The sequence below is a fragment of the Anarrhichthys ocellatus genome, unplaced genomic scaffold, assembly GCF_004355925.1.
Source record: "Anarrhichthys ocellatus isolate YVR2014 unplaced genomic scaffold, GSC_Weel_1.0 scaffold78, whole genome shotgun sequence".
Classification (NCBI taxonomy): Eukaryota; Metazoa; Chordata; class Actinopteri; order Perciformes; family Anarhichadidae; genus Anarrhichthys; species Anarrhichthys ocellatus.
The window spans coordinates 1,364,130-1,379,431 of record NW_022280108.1 but is presented as its reverse complement, the minus strand read 5'-3'; the positions used below and the strand labels follow the sequence as shown (position 1 = coordinate 1,379,431).

The 15,302-nt window shown below is 37.6% G+C and overlaps 1 protein-coding gene across 1 annotated transcript in view; it reads right to left on the bottom strand.

Moving 5' to 3' along the window:
* Window positions 1-5,496, bottom strand: part of rabep1 (rabaptin, RAB GTPase binding effector protein 1) — a 21,005-nt gene extending 15,509 nt beyond the window's left edge. Inside the window, exons 1-6 of the mRNA XM_031874135.1 lie at window positions 5,326-5,496; window positions 2,602-2,730; window positions 2,304-2,507; window positions 1,451-1,611; window positions 872-991; window positions 303-438 (exon numbers count right to left, since the gene is read on the bottom strand). Of these exons, the coding sequence (XP_031729995.1) occupies window positions 303-438; window positions 872-991; window positions 1,451-1,611; window positions 2,304-2,507; window positions 2,602-2,730; window positions 5,326-5,371 (796 nt within the window). The 5' untranslated portion in view covers window positions 5,372-5,496. The remainder of the gene's footprint in view (window positions 1-302; window positions 439-871; window positions 992-1,450; window positions 1,612-2,303; window positions 2,508-2,601; window positions 2,731-5,325) is intronic.
* Window positions 5,497-15,302: the final 9,806 nt, after the last annotated feature.

Below are 15,302 nucleotides of genomic sequence, written 5' to 3'. Positions count from 1 at the left end.
TCTGGGTCCGTCCACGGTGGACCGGTCTCTGCTGGAGGATCTGGGTCTGTACTTTGGTACTTCTCACCACGGCTTATTAAAAAGGCTTTGTGCCAAACTTGCCACACACATCCATTGAGTCATATTTTTGAGTTATCTCACTGATCTTTGTCACTAATGAGACTCAGATCTGAGCAGGACCGTGTTTCTGTGTTCCTCTTTCTCTCTGAAGTCTTCTCATCAACCTTAGCAGCCATTACATTTCCTCTACAGATCAAAAGGACTTTCATTCATAAATAAAATAATGAAGCATAACCGAGTACCTTCATGGAGCTCTTTCCGTAGTTTCTCTGCATCTTCCTGCAGGACGGACTTCTGAGTGTTCAACACGGCGACGTACATCTCCAGGTCCGTACGACACGACTTCTCCGCCTCCAGAACGTGGTTGAGCTCCTTCACCTGGAAAAGAGTTAATATAATATAATATATATTTATATAATAGTTATTATAAGAGTTACTGTGACTGCAGAAGGAGAGACAGGAAGCTGCATTATTTCATATTCCGCAAACGTTAGCATCTGTTAGGAGTTCAGAGATGAATAGAAGTCCAACATTCACTCTCCTGTTAGCTCCGCTTTCATTTCCGTCACCTCTTGAGGGAAATGATCCGACTCTTTAGCTGCTAAATGCTCCACTTTCTGCACCAGCTTGTTGCTGACTGCGTCTGTCTGCCGGCGGCGTACAAGGTTTTTTACTATTTATGCATTTATAAAACAAAACAATGAGCTGGAGGGGAACTGTATTCTCTGTGGTGTTATCCCGACATGTGACCCCTTTAACATGACACATAACGATCAGATCAATATGAGAGTATGAGTAGCTGCTGACTCACCTTGGAGGCCTCCAGCTCCCTCACCCGGTCCTCAGCTGTGGTCAGTTTGGCTTTCAGGGCTGCGATCTCGCGCTCCATGGGCATCACCACTGAACGCAGCTTCTCTGCATCCTCCTGCGCCTTTAAAGGGGGTTAAACACTCATTAAAAAAATGTAAAACACACGTACAGCTACGCAACAAGTCACGGGTTTGTATAGAAACTGCATTTTAGTTTGTAGACATTATCCATTGCAAACTAAAAAGGTGATTTTATACTGGTTGTAAATTAACACAAAGGCTTGAAAGTAGCCCTCAAAGTTCAAAGGTTCGTTCAACAGTGATGTCACGGTGTCCTGGAGTACACCTGTGCATCACTGCAGTGAGGCGAGAAGTTAAACCACGAGAAGATCAGCAAAAACAAGACTTTCTGGTGGCGTTAAAGGAAAAGTTCACCCAAAAAACAATATAGATTGTATACAGCACTCGCCTCCCGAGGCTTTAAATGGTCCAATTAAATAGCATTAAGGAGCATTTTTGCACGTTCTCTAAAACATAAAAATACATCTATATACAGAGTTAAAGTACAACGGTAAGCCTACTTTTTTCATTTCGTCCTCCAGGTTCTCCTCCTCCTGACCCTCGGTGAGGCGGCGTCTCAGCTCAGCCAGTTCTCTCTCCACGGACTCCCGGTACTGGTTCCACTGGGCTCGCTCCTGGTCCAGACGCTGGTGGAACTGGACCTCGTACTCGCACACAGTCTCTGGTCGGACGACAAAGAGAAGAGGAACGCAGAAAATGAAACAGTGAGACTCTTAAGAAAACCTCTATTTCTGCTTTGTACTTGTTGTGGAAGTCTCGGATAACACGGGAAACTAAACGTCTTCTTGTCTGAGTTTATAACATCATCTGGAGGAGTATTCCCTGTGTCTAGCTGGTTTACTACAGCAGTTTGAACCCAAAATAAACAGATTTTGCTTTGATTTAACTGCAATAAACAGACAAAAAGGCACTCCGAAATAACTACATAATGATGCCGATTTGTAAAAAGTCTGAATTCCTGTTTTGTTAGTTCTCTCCGCAAGACGACAAGCAAATAACTTTTAAAATACTTGTTTTCTCGATGGAGCTCCAATCGATCGGTGCTATTCTAAGCTAACATTGTAGCAGCTCCATCAACACTCAACATAACGTCACCTTGGTGTAAATACGTCAGCGTCTATTCATTGTTTGTACCATATGGTTTACACACAAACATTTATACACATAGTTTGGTCCGGTCTCTACGAATATGAGGTATCGTAGAGCTCTGGGTGAACACGGACAGTATTTTATCCTGATTCAACAACGGCAGGACGTCAGTGATGACAGGAGGAGCCGCCCGGCGCAAATTTGTGTCTATTCGCGTCTCTGTATGTACGTCTCTGACTCTGTATGTAATCTACTGGTTTTTACCTTTCATGATGACCTGCAGCGAGGCCACCTCCTCCTGCCACTGGCTGCGGACCTGGTCGACGGCTTCCTGCCTGGTGTTCTCCGACAAGGTGGCGACAGTCTTGATGGTCTCCATCTCGCTCCGGACCCGAGACAGCTGGTCCAGGACGGAGCTCAGCTCGAGCTGGGCGCCCTCCAGCACCACGTTCTGCCTCTTCAGCTCCTCTGGGGGGGAAAGGAACGAGGAGGTGAAGGTAAAGCAGCGTTGTGTACGGCGTTATCGTCCATGTTTCAGTGTGAACGGAGGTGGTATCCTCACCTTCCTTGGACACGTAGAGCTCTTTGAACTTGGCTCGCTTCTGGTTGAACTCGGCCTCCAGCTGCTGCTTGAGTTTGATGAACTCGGCCCTCTCCTGCTCCAGAGCGGCCACTCGCTGCTGGAGCACCTCTGAATGACGGAGAAGATTCAAAATGTTCAAAGTAACACAAGGGTGATTAACTGATGTATAAATTATAATTTTGTGAATGAAGTACTCCCTTAAGTCTGCAAAATCTTTTATGATGCAGACACAATAAATCTTTACTGCTTTCTTCTTCTGGAAATCATCTCACAACCCCTGAGATGTGACATGTGGACCTTCAGCAGGTCTGAGAACCGCAACATCAAACTGTACTCACCAAATTAAATTGAGATCTAAAGCGGCTTTAGACTTTTCCTTTGTTACACGCTGACTCCTTTAAGGAGGTTTATGGACGTAGTTACACATTAATAAAACAAAAGAATCAGGTATCAAGTCAGTGGTCAGCAAAACGTGTTTCCCAGTTACAGGAAACCAATAAATAAATATGAGTAAACAATCACACTCCTAAAGGTATCCAGAGTTATTTTAACAAACGTAAGGAGATTGGTTTACTCTAGTGTTGAATGATAAGCATTGTTTAATAGAAATAATAAACACATTCTCTGTAGAGTCCATACTTATCTATGCAGTATCAGGTTATTTAATACTCTTCTTAAACAAACACTCCAAAGTCTAAACTGATGAGCAAAAGTCTTCCAAACTGGCTTGAAGTCACATGTTGTTGTTTCCTACATCTAGCGCCGCTTTACATCTTATCTTTTTCCTTTCTTATCCAAAACCAGAGAGTCAACGATACCCTCAAACACAGACGACCGATGGAAACAAACACAAGCAGCTCAACTCCACGACGATCATGTGACAGCTGAACGGACTCTAAAGCAGGAATTCCTTCACACATAATCTCAACACACATTCACATTGTTGGCTTCTCGGTGGATTTATGCAGACAGCATGTCGAGCTCTTTTGCACGTTAACTCAAAGAACACAGAGAACTCCTGCATTTGCTTTTCGGAATGCACAAAGATCGCTGTGTAAACAGAGCCAGTAATTATTAACCAAACAACAATCAATTCACTGAAGATGCAAAGTGAGAGGAAGCTCAAACTCACTCCACTTTTCAGCCGTCACACAAACGTGTAACATCTAGAATCTGTAAGGTGAATTAACGGTGAACACAGCAAATAAAAGAAGCCCAGCAAACAAAAGTATAAAGAGGCTTCAGAGATTATTAGAGAACGTAAACAGGGACGATATCTAACACTTTAGTGGATCAAGACCTGACTTTACCTCTGAGCACTGAGGTGAGGTTCTATTATACGCAATACAAAAAGACTGCATGCTATAAACCCGACACTTACTGCCCGATCACCTGATAAAGAAGAGCAGCTTCTAATTACTTTATGATTCGTTTCACCTTTCACACAGAACGGCACAAGTATGTATATCGATATAAGTGAAAGACCTTCCCTAATTATCCAAACGTACAACATTAATAGCAATATTTCAGATAATCTTACATTTTAAATTGAACGATCAGAGTGTTTATAGTCAATCAATCTTTGAAGACCAATAACCGAAAACATCCTCATAACCTGTATTACACTATAATAAAACCATTACAACGTGCTCTGTTTCCAAATATTGATTGTAATGACCCCAATAAAAAACATATATGTTTCATTTCACTTTAGGTTTGTCAGGTCTCATCTACTTCTTACACTAAATCACACACTGACACTCTCTTGGACAAAACTTTGTCAAATGGAGGAATTGTACATGAAAATGTTTTGTAAACCCTGAAACTAATAAACAAAGATTGACTGGCAGAGAGAGCGTTCTAATGCTTTAAGTAGTTTTCAAAAAGTCACCTGTACGTCACATTATTGGGTTCTCTCGTGTTTCCATGTCAGTGAAACTGCAAAATGAAAATAGGATTTATTTTAATCCTAAATGATGCAAATGGAAAAATCTTTATTGCTAAAGCCAGAGTTAAGTGTGGGAAGTGAAACCTATGAATACAATTAATAAAACAACGTTGCCTACATCTAAACACCTCCCATAATTATGCATAATTTCTATACCTGCAAATCGTAGCATTGACTGCAACGGTTCTACAAAATAAAATAAAAAATAGATCAGCACTCAAAGCTCAACAGCACAGATTATCCTGCAGGATCCCAAGATGGTCCCCGGCCCCCTGTTTGAGAACCCTCCTGCAGGATCAACCTCCTGTATTATGGTCCAACCCCTGAGAGTGCAGGCCACACACAGCACATCGTAATGCACCGATATAATCCATAAAATCCATGTTGAAGAGGCCGACCTTTAGAGCATATTAGTCAAGACTAGCTTTAGCTAACAGCTAACCAGCTGTAGTGGTAAAGACAACGTTAGCTTGGTTAGTTATTATATATTAGGATGAATTACCACAGCTGCTATGTGTAGTAAAGCTTCAGTAAACTTCCCACAAACTAGTTCCAAGTTGACATGTAAATGCGCCAACTGCGTAGTGTTATATGTTCCAAAACAAGCCAGTGACACGTCGCCCATGATGATGCTAACTGAGCTAAGCTAATGTTGTCATGGATGCACAGAGTGGGCCGCTGCTGGCTTCGGTGCTCGCAAAGCTCTCAACAACACACTAAAACAAACAAACAAACTACAAAAACAACACGTTTACCGTCATGTTGGGACGACAGAGGAGGTCCCGAGGCCTGCTCGGCCATGGTTTTGGGTTTTTTGAAGCAATTACCAGGGAAGTTAAGGAATAAGCGCTAGGAGTGTCCAAGAAAACAGGCTAACATCACAACTAGTGGTCAAGCTACCCAGCGAGAGTGGGAAGAGTGTGTGTTCCGGTAAGACCTTCAAAATAAAATCGTCACAGCTAGACAACGCCCAATTTGACGCGTAACGTTTACGATTTATCAAAAAACAAATGGCATAACAGATAAGTTAATTTTAATGACTTGTTTAGCAATACTACCGTTGTACAGCCACATATATATAATCCTCATAATGGGGGTTTTCAAGAATACATTTTTTTGTGCTAATATATTGATTGCAAACTGCCCATTTCCTGTTTACTAAATTTAGCTAACTTGCGTGATTCCGGTTTTACCTTTCAAAATAAAATCATTCACACTTTTTTTTTAATGAAGTATCAAGTTCCACATTCAAATGTAGGTTATCTATCTTTGATTGAAAAAAAATATTATAATAATTGAAAAAGACAGCGGCCTTTAATCTAGTTCCCCAAGCCGCCATGGTTATAAAAGGAATGTAACATGAGGCTGATTTAAGAGGAACTGAAAATATAAAGAGACTTGGAAATGGATGCAATGCTCTGGCTTTGACGTAAACTCTCACAAGACATTGACATCACTGCATATTCTCAACGGGAAATGGATGCATCAAATATTGGTTTAACATCACAGAGACTAAGGAGTATAATTTCCCACAAAAAAATCAAACTTCAAGTCTTCACGCAGATATAAAAATGTGGCATTTGATTCTCCCAGAGACACGCGTACACACACACGCACACACACACGCACACACTGTAGTCACTGGAGCATGGCAGAGGGTGGGGAGGGGATATTCCTGTCTCAGCCTTCAAATTTCTTTGGTTAACTAAGGAAATTAGAAACTGCCATGCAAATACAACACATGATGACACATTGTCATATTTTGCCATCAACTTACTGAGACGTTTCAACCCACTTTAACAGCCCTGAAGACATCAGCTGTTCGCTGAAAGGTAAGGAACATTCGGAGAATTTTGAATGAAGAAGTTGATGTTCGATAAAATAACATTTTGGACTTGAATGAACCCTAAAAACCCAGGTCTATGACCAAATTATTCATAATAAATAGTTGTGTTGTTGTTTAAGATAAAACTTTTATGTGCATCTATGTGTGATAAAATATCACAATAATCCAGCTACACTTTCTTCTGAAGCAGCAGTATTTGTCAGACTTGTTGACAGGAAGCTGTTGTAAAGAGGATATGGAGGTGTACAGATAAACGAAAAAAATGGTATTTATTTCAACCTGTTCATGTCGATAAGGGAATATAAATGCATCTTTTTAGCTGACATACACAATTAAGTTGAAAAAATGAGGTCATGTCAAGTACAGGCACAGACGCCTCAGCCGAACAAAAGCTTTTGTTCACATTTTTGAGAGATTACTTCACAAGTAAAAAAAGTCCCTAGAGATGACTGAGAGGCTTGTTTGATTCTCAGAATGCTAACATAAACACCAAAATAACCTTAAGACTTAGTCAACGCACAAAAAGGGGAAGTGAATGTTCTTCTTTCCGATCCTCAGTTCTGTATACTGAAAAGCAACAAGTCAGATGTCCTCTTGTTTTGAAGAATCTGTTTTCTGACAGCTTTAAAACTGATTTTATTTTGTTGTGTCAAGCAGAGGGCCCATGGATTTTTTACACAAATTCTGGTTGTTGGTGATCATTGTGATTATTTTTGCGTGGCTTGTGATCATCCTCCTCTTCATCTTCATCAACAAGTGCTTATCAAGAGCAGGTAGGTTGAACCTCTGCCCACACACATGTATAGGTTGAATGTGGCAAAATGTTTGCTTCTATTTAGACCGTCAAAGGGAAAGAAAATGTACAGAACATGTTAAATATAATGCAAACTACTTTGTTATGGGAGTGTGTTTTCCTATGGGGAAATTTTAAATAATGACCTCAGTATTGATAAAATTACCATAAAAAACCATTAGCCTATATGGTATTAATCTTATATAACTTTATACAGACAAATATTAACAGTGCTGGATGAAGTATTCAGATACTTGCAAGTACTAAAACCACACTATGGAAATACTCCATTACAAGTAAAAGTCCTGCATTCAAAACCTAATGTAAGTATTATCAGCAAAGTTTACTTTAAGTATGAAATGTGACATGTTCACTGTCAGTTTTTTAGTATTATTTGTGTTTCTGGATTAATATTACTGCTGCATTGATATGTATGTTGAATATTACTGCTGTAGATGTTTTTAACTCCTTTATATAAATGCATCATATTCTATAAGATCATCATGTGTTTGTAGCGTCTCTGTCCTGTGAGAACCACGTATCTCTAAAAAGAACAAATAGCCTGTTTTCAGCTTTGTGATGATGCGTTTTCCAGCTGATCCAAGAGGCTTTTCAAAAAGTTTATTTATCTTAAGAAGTACAATATTTACCTCTGAGATTGAGTGCAGTAGAAGTACAAAATAGGCACATGTACAACACATGATGTATATAGTACAAAATGTGCATTATAAGACAAGAAGAACTGAATAAACAGTAAACAATTGATCCTATTTTCCCCATTGAAATAGAAGGTATTTACAGTCAGACTTTGTTTACTCAGCTACCAGTGTTTATCAGTGACAGCTGCCCACAATAAGTGCTTATTTTCCAGTATAGTCATTGTGTGTTGGTGGACAGTGTGTTCTCTCAGAGTGAGACAAGAGTGATAAACTGTTAATACACTGCACAAACCAGCAGTATATTATGTGTAATCCTCAGTAGCATATGTTAGTGGGAAGTGAAACACAAATGATAAGATGACATAAGCCAGTAGCCTGGTGGAAGAAATACTCAGATCCTTTACTTAAGTGACATTGAACTGTAAAAGTTGCAATACTTTAATATAAAAATGTTATGTTATAAGTCAACCCCCTACGTTGAAAAACTATATGTAAGTATTATCATCATCAAAATTAAAAGTAAGAGTTTAATGTTGAAAAATGGTCCCAGTGAGTGTTAGTAATAGAATAGGAGTAGAAAGGAGATTCACATTCAAATCAACGTAGCAGGACGTTCAGAGCGGCGGCCATTTCTATGTGTACCGTTGCCATTACGACCATTTTAACATGCTAACTTCTGTACAAATTAAACCGACTTATGGCAAGTCACAGACTAAAACGAGCAATGGAGTTGTAACGTTATGAAGCATAAATAAATTAAATTAAACAACTTAATACTTCATACAAACACTCTTTTCACAGCCAGCACTAGCACCAGCCACTAGTTGTACGCTAGTTCACTAGCTTGCTCATTCCGCCATGCTTAAATGCTACACTAGTACAAGCTAGCTAACTAGCCAGCTGTACACTAGTTAGCTAGCTTGCATATTATCCCATGTTTCACCATAACAACAATCGCCATTTTCTTTTGCAGAAGTCAAATGACCATGGTAAATAGTTCAATGTCCGTTCTACTACTATTCTATTGCTATGGATTTAGCATTAGCATTTTAGAAATTTACTGTTGTAGTTGGAACTCATTTTAAAGTTTTTTTGGATGGTTTTATCTCTTCATAAATGTATGAAATTCTAATATGTAATGTAACTAATGCTATGAAAAATGTAGTGAAGTAAAAAGTACTAAGTCAATATTTCCCTCTGAGTTGTAGAACTGTATTGAGGCCTTCATGGTCACATGGAATTTTAAGTAAATGTTGAATTTACAGTGAAAAGAAGTGAGTGTCAGATGTAACTTTCATTTTCAATATCATTAACTGCCAGTTTTTTTAAACTAAAAAAACAATATCCTGTATTACCACAAATGAAAAGCCAGAACAGGAAGAGAAACCAAACACAAAACACACTGGCATTATGACTATGAAAGTATTACTCTGAGAGGTTTGCTGCAAAGCCGAAGAAAAACTATTATAATTGTATGAATTGCTGTTATTAGTGGTGCCTTCTGGATTTGATTAGCTTAGATGAAACTTTAATGATCCCTGAGGGAAACTGGGCTGCAGTGGCAGAGAGAGCGGCTCAGTGATGGCTTAGGTTGAGCATAAACACAGAAGAAATAAAGGAAACAAAATATAACTCATAATCACAGGTAAAAGCACATATGGATACAAAAGAGGATTATGAAAACATGAACACTGTTTGTATATAGATCTAGATATAAACATGATTTAATGTGCAAATGTTTATTGTTAAGTTTTTCGAATGATTTTGTCCTAGAGCCTAAAGCAAATAAAGAACCTGATATTAACAAATCCTGTTTATTTTTGTCCTCATTTCTAACAACGTGATCCTGCATTCCCCAAAATAACAACCCTCTGTCTTTCATAATGCTCAAAGATTTGACCAACCTTTTGACTTTTTATTATAGACTTTTCTTTTTCCTGAATTGCTTAAATTTAACGGCACTCTCTTTTTGTTTTTCCAAAGGAAAACACAGAATCATCCAGTTTCCCAGAAAATCTTCGGACTTCACTGTCAAGTATGAATATTCACTCTTTTTCTCACATTTTATGTTGTATACATTCAGCCTAAATGTACTGTATAAAGGAAACGTTTCACATTTAAGGAGATGCACTTATTCACTTTGTTTGCCGAGCATTAGATGAGAAGATTGATACGTAACGTATATTTGTCGGTTCAATAAGAAGTGGTTAGCTTAGCTTAGCAAAAAGACTGGAAATAGGGGGGAAAGCTAGCATGGCTCTGTAAAAAGTTAGTTATTTTATTTTATCCAAAACTAAAGTGTAAAAACATGAGAACCCCACCTGGAACCCTCACAGAGGGTTCTACCTCAAACCCAACATAAAAGGTTATACCTACAACCATCTGTGAAAGATTCCACCCTGTGCCCCAAATGAGAAGTTCTACAGAGAACCCTTCTATGGTGTAATGGTTCCAACCTGAACCCTCTTTGGAGGTTCTATCCAGAATCTTTCCTCCATTTTAGGGTGCCACCAAGAGCCCACCCGGGTTGTTCTATCGAGCACTCTTTTATATTCCAGGGGTTTTATCTAGAACCCAACCCAGAGATTCAACCAAGAACCCTTTTACATTCCAAGGGTTTCATCTAGAACCCTACATCAAGGCTTCCCAATTACAGTGTTTGGGTGTGTGGGCTGGGAGGATCTTTTAACTCCCACGCTTTCAACAGACCTTGAAAAAGTCTTTCTTCCAAAAAGGTCTCTTCAGAAGTAAATGGTTCTGGGTAGAACCTCAGCCCTTCAGGAAGAACCCGTTGGAACCCTTAACTCAAAGTTTCTAGCTTCATATTAAAGGACATATATGTGAATCGTATCAATCTTCTCATCTAACTCTTGGCAAAAAAAGTGAATAAACTTATTTCTCAAAATGTGTAACTGTTCCTTTTGGTCCGATTTTCATCCTGAACTGCAAAACATAAATACATATCTTCTTCTTGATTCCTCAGGATCAACCAATACCAGGAGAGAGACTTTGCATTCAAGACCCCACCTTTACCTTCTCGGTCACAGTTTCTCACAGCAGGCAAGACACAAAACACAACATTTCACCACTGAGGACAGTCAAATTAGAAGTGTTCACTGTTCAAATCAGATCAAAATAAATGATTTTTGACACTAACTAGCATTTTAGTAAAATAACTCTTTAGTAACGAAACTAACTAGCGAGCTGAAGTGCTTCTGTTTTTATACAACAAGCAATAAATAACTTATTATTTAGGGGTACACTGTCAGACCCTGCTGCAGTAAAATGAGAAGTTTTTTAAAGGGACTCTGGTGCTCGGAAACACTACCAACTTTTTCCACAGGGACCGCCAAAATCAACACAAAATGAAAGTTCCTCGTAGTAACTTCAAGTACGATTTTGAGTACTTCTTCTAAGGGATGTGTGAAATAGTTTTAGCCATATATGAAGTATTTATGTATATTTTGATGAAATCAAATAGACTCAAATATACAGTATGTTTAGAGTCAATTCACGTAAATGGCTTTTTCGTATATAGGCTGCCATCAAACTGTTACACTTTTATATTGTAACTCCATAAATGTAGTGATAATAAACTCTGCCTTCATGCGAAATTTGTTGTTTCAGAGGCACACAGCTATGAGAACCTGGCCGAGGAGCAGAACATTTCCAACTACGAGCAGGACAAGCAGCGTGACTATGTGAAGTTGGAGGATGGAGGTGAGACTCTTCCTCCAGAGTACCAGCATCCAGATCCAGCAGCGGACAACGCCTCCACGGAGGACTACGACGACATCGGAGGTGAAGCCGAAAACGAGGGTGAAGAGGACTACGACGATGTGGGTTAAGAGGACGAGACAACAGGAGAGAGATTAATTAACGAAAGACACTTTTGACTCTCATATCTGGATCCTGCTGAGCAGAGAGATCAGAACGAAGTTACTGTTTAGTTTTTGATATTATTCATAAAAAATAAAAAGTTATCTGTATTTTATGTGTATTTTTGAGAACACAGAAAAGCACTGAAGAGGCGGAAAATGTAAGTGGTCAGACAATAGGGGACAGAAAGGTTTGATTCTTATAACTTTGAACAACATTACAGGCTTCAAACTGTTTATTTAAAGTTATTTAAGTGGTCGTTCTGAACAATCAACTTGCAGTTATTTGACATATCTTTCATAGTTTCAATATTGGTTAATTATTGACAACATGTACGACTAACTGATCAGACAGAGGTTATCAAAAATAATATAATTATCCTTTTTGTGTTTCTGATTTAAAGCCTAATATTTAAATCTGAATAACTATTTGGATTTTTTGTTGAATACCATTTAAAGAAGTAACTTTATATTGTTTAAAATATTAGAATTATTATTTGCTTTTGTGATGGGAGTTACTTAAGAATATTGATACCACTTTGACATGTTTGTGCTAAATATGAAGTTATTGAGACAGGAGGCGCTTAGCTTAGTTTAGCTTAGCTTAGCTTAGCTTAGCTTATCAAAAAGAGGGAAACATGTTAATTGTAATTCTTTAATCCATCCAAAAAACAGAGATATAAAAGAGGATTTTCAACCTTGAGATTCTTATTTTTCATTATTTAAAATATATAAATTTCCTCTGTGCTCCATTGTTGTCCATTTTGGTTAAAAGCACATCACACATGTTGCAATGAATGACAAGTTCCTTCTTTACAACTAACAGCTAAGTGCTGTCGATTATTTTGACTCCTGTGTTTTAATCTGCCATTGAAAATGATCCCCAATAAATGCACAACTGTTTGAGTACCGTTTGTTGAAAACTACAGTGCCTTTTTTAATATTAATCTATATTTTTGTGACACGTATTTTAAAAATGTGCATCTTCTGCTCACCTCACAGTATATTTACAAAAATACACATCATAACAAACTGTCCACAGTATTCCCTAAAGTTTAAAAAAATGTAAACTAGCATGCATTCTTACATTTTAACTTCTCTCCCTGGAATTCGACCGATCCAAAAAGTTTGCATTTAGCGTTTGGTGAATGCCAGAACACTGTTTAAAACATGTCGGTGCTCAAAAACAACACTTTCAATATCTTTCAACTAATATATGCTCCACCCTCGGGTGTAATTAGACCCATATGATTGTCTTTCAGCCTCTTGTTCCCTGTAGTTGGTCAAATTTCCCAGAAGATTATTTTAATATTAGTTTAGCAGTTCTTTAAACCTTGTGAGTATCAGAATTGTTTGTGCCTTAAAAATATTAAAGCTAATAAATTATGCAAAAGGATTGATCAATAAAGTGTTTTATTTTATCACTGGACAGGAAGGCGATAGAAAGCTGTCATCTGCGAAGAAACTAAAGTAGATAAATGTAATGGAGTAAAAGTAAAATATTATTACATAAGCAAGTAACATTAAATAGAAATACTTGAGTAAAGTATACGTACTTTGTCACTTGACAACATAAACCGTCTTTAAACATATTGATTGATTTAAAAGTTCACGTCTGAGACTCATTTCCTCAATTCTATAATAAAGAACGAGCACTTTTCTGCTGAATCCAGAGTTTTATAATCTGACCACTGTTTGGTAACAACTGTATCAACAGTCAGCAGAAGTCTCCTGCTGCCAACATACAGTAAGAAACCAAACAACAGTTCACTTCCTGACTGCTCAGTCAAACGAGCTGTCAACGGCAGAAGTGTGGGAACTTAAAATAACATGTTTTTACTGTGTTTTTATGGTTTGTGCTATATTTTAATTGTTGTATTTAAATGGACTTTATGAACTTTAACTCTCCTGTTAATAGAGCCACATTTAATTGAATGTTTCCTTAACATAGTCCACACATGTAAAAGTCATGCGATCAAACTCACACTTTTGTAAAAGTACAAAGGTCAAAAATATTCAGATTCCATCAACTGCAATTGTTGATAAATCATGAATTAATTATGGTAAACGATCAAGTCTGCAGCTGTAAATGTTAATGAGAAGAACTTTGACCCAGATGTGCTGATGAGTTAAAGTGGAATAGAAGTAGAAAGAAGTATAACGTGGAAATACTCAAGTACAAGTAGTTAAAAATTGTACTTGAGTATAGTTAAAATGAGTAAATCTCTTTCCCTGATCATTGGAGTAGCTTCAACATCATCCATCCATCATTATATTCTTCATTTTCATAGTGGTTTTCTTGGGGCCCCCTGGTGGCAGCAGGGCCCTCATCAGCCTCTCAGTCAGTTTGTACTCTATAATTAATGCCTACGTATCCAAATACTGGATTGAAAAAGGGGCAAAAATCAACTAAAAAAAAAAAGTAATTTGGTCTCCATTTATGAAAAAGCTCCGACAGTTTGGTGACCTAAATACATAATCTCTCACACACTGACCACATAATAACATCCTGTCAGGCACCAGTCTCTGCCTCTCTTGGCCCTGGGAAGTTTTAATGGATATAAGTGGGTTTGGATGCCTCAGTTTAGGATTAAGTGTGCTGATGACGCTCCAAAAAGATGATGCAGGAAACAAAAATGCACAGAGAAGAAGGTGAAAGTCAGAGAAATCTCGCCAAAAAAACCCCATTGCCTTCACTGAGGTTAAATAATGGTAAAATGTGACAGAAATTACTCATAATATGCACTCATAACTGTCTATACTCACTCTCAGCATGTGCTACTAAGATGCCGTTATCCACTGTGCAACTACTTGGTGGAACAATTAACAAACAATATAATAATTATTATTTCATAGCAATTATAAGCAGTTTATAAACATTTAATAAATGGGTTTTTAACACATTATAATGTGCTTGTAATCAGATATAAGAACACTTTAAGTGTATATTTATGTGCTGTAATTACTAACAATTATAACCTCTCGTATGAAGACATATTCTACTTTATAACAACTGTGTTTCATATTGTCATTCATTATCTGTTTATAATACAGGTAGAGGTTTGATTATTGACTACATTAATAAACACTTATATCTTCTTATAATGTGGTTATTATAAGGAGTGACCATGTTGTGAATGAATAGCTCTCTGCCTCTAAAACTGATAGTGAAGAAAAATCTGCAATTTTTCATGAGGACTTTAATTTTGAAACAATCTAAAACGGAAGTGTAGCTAGAACTAAAGCTGCTAGCTTGAAGCAGCGAAAAGCGACAGTTGGTTTTGGGGGGAAATTAACTAATATTAGCATAAAAATAAGTATTAGATATGATTAATATATGTGAGGACACAATACTGTTAGAAAATAGAGTGTAAAAGGAATATTGACACCTCAAACTTTTTATTTTATGTTGAAAATCTGCAACTTTATTTACACTATTACAGCGACAAATAACAAATATGTAAACTTTAATTCAATACAACGTTAAAATGACCCTAGTGAGAAATACAAATGTGCTTTCTATTACACTTATTTCCATGTCTTATCTGTTTTTATC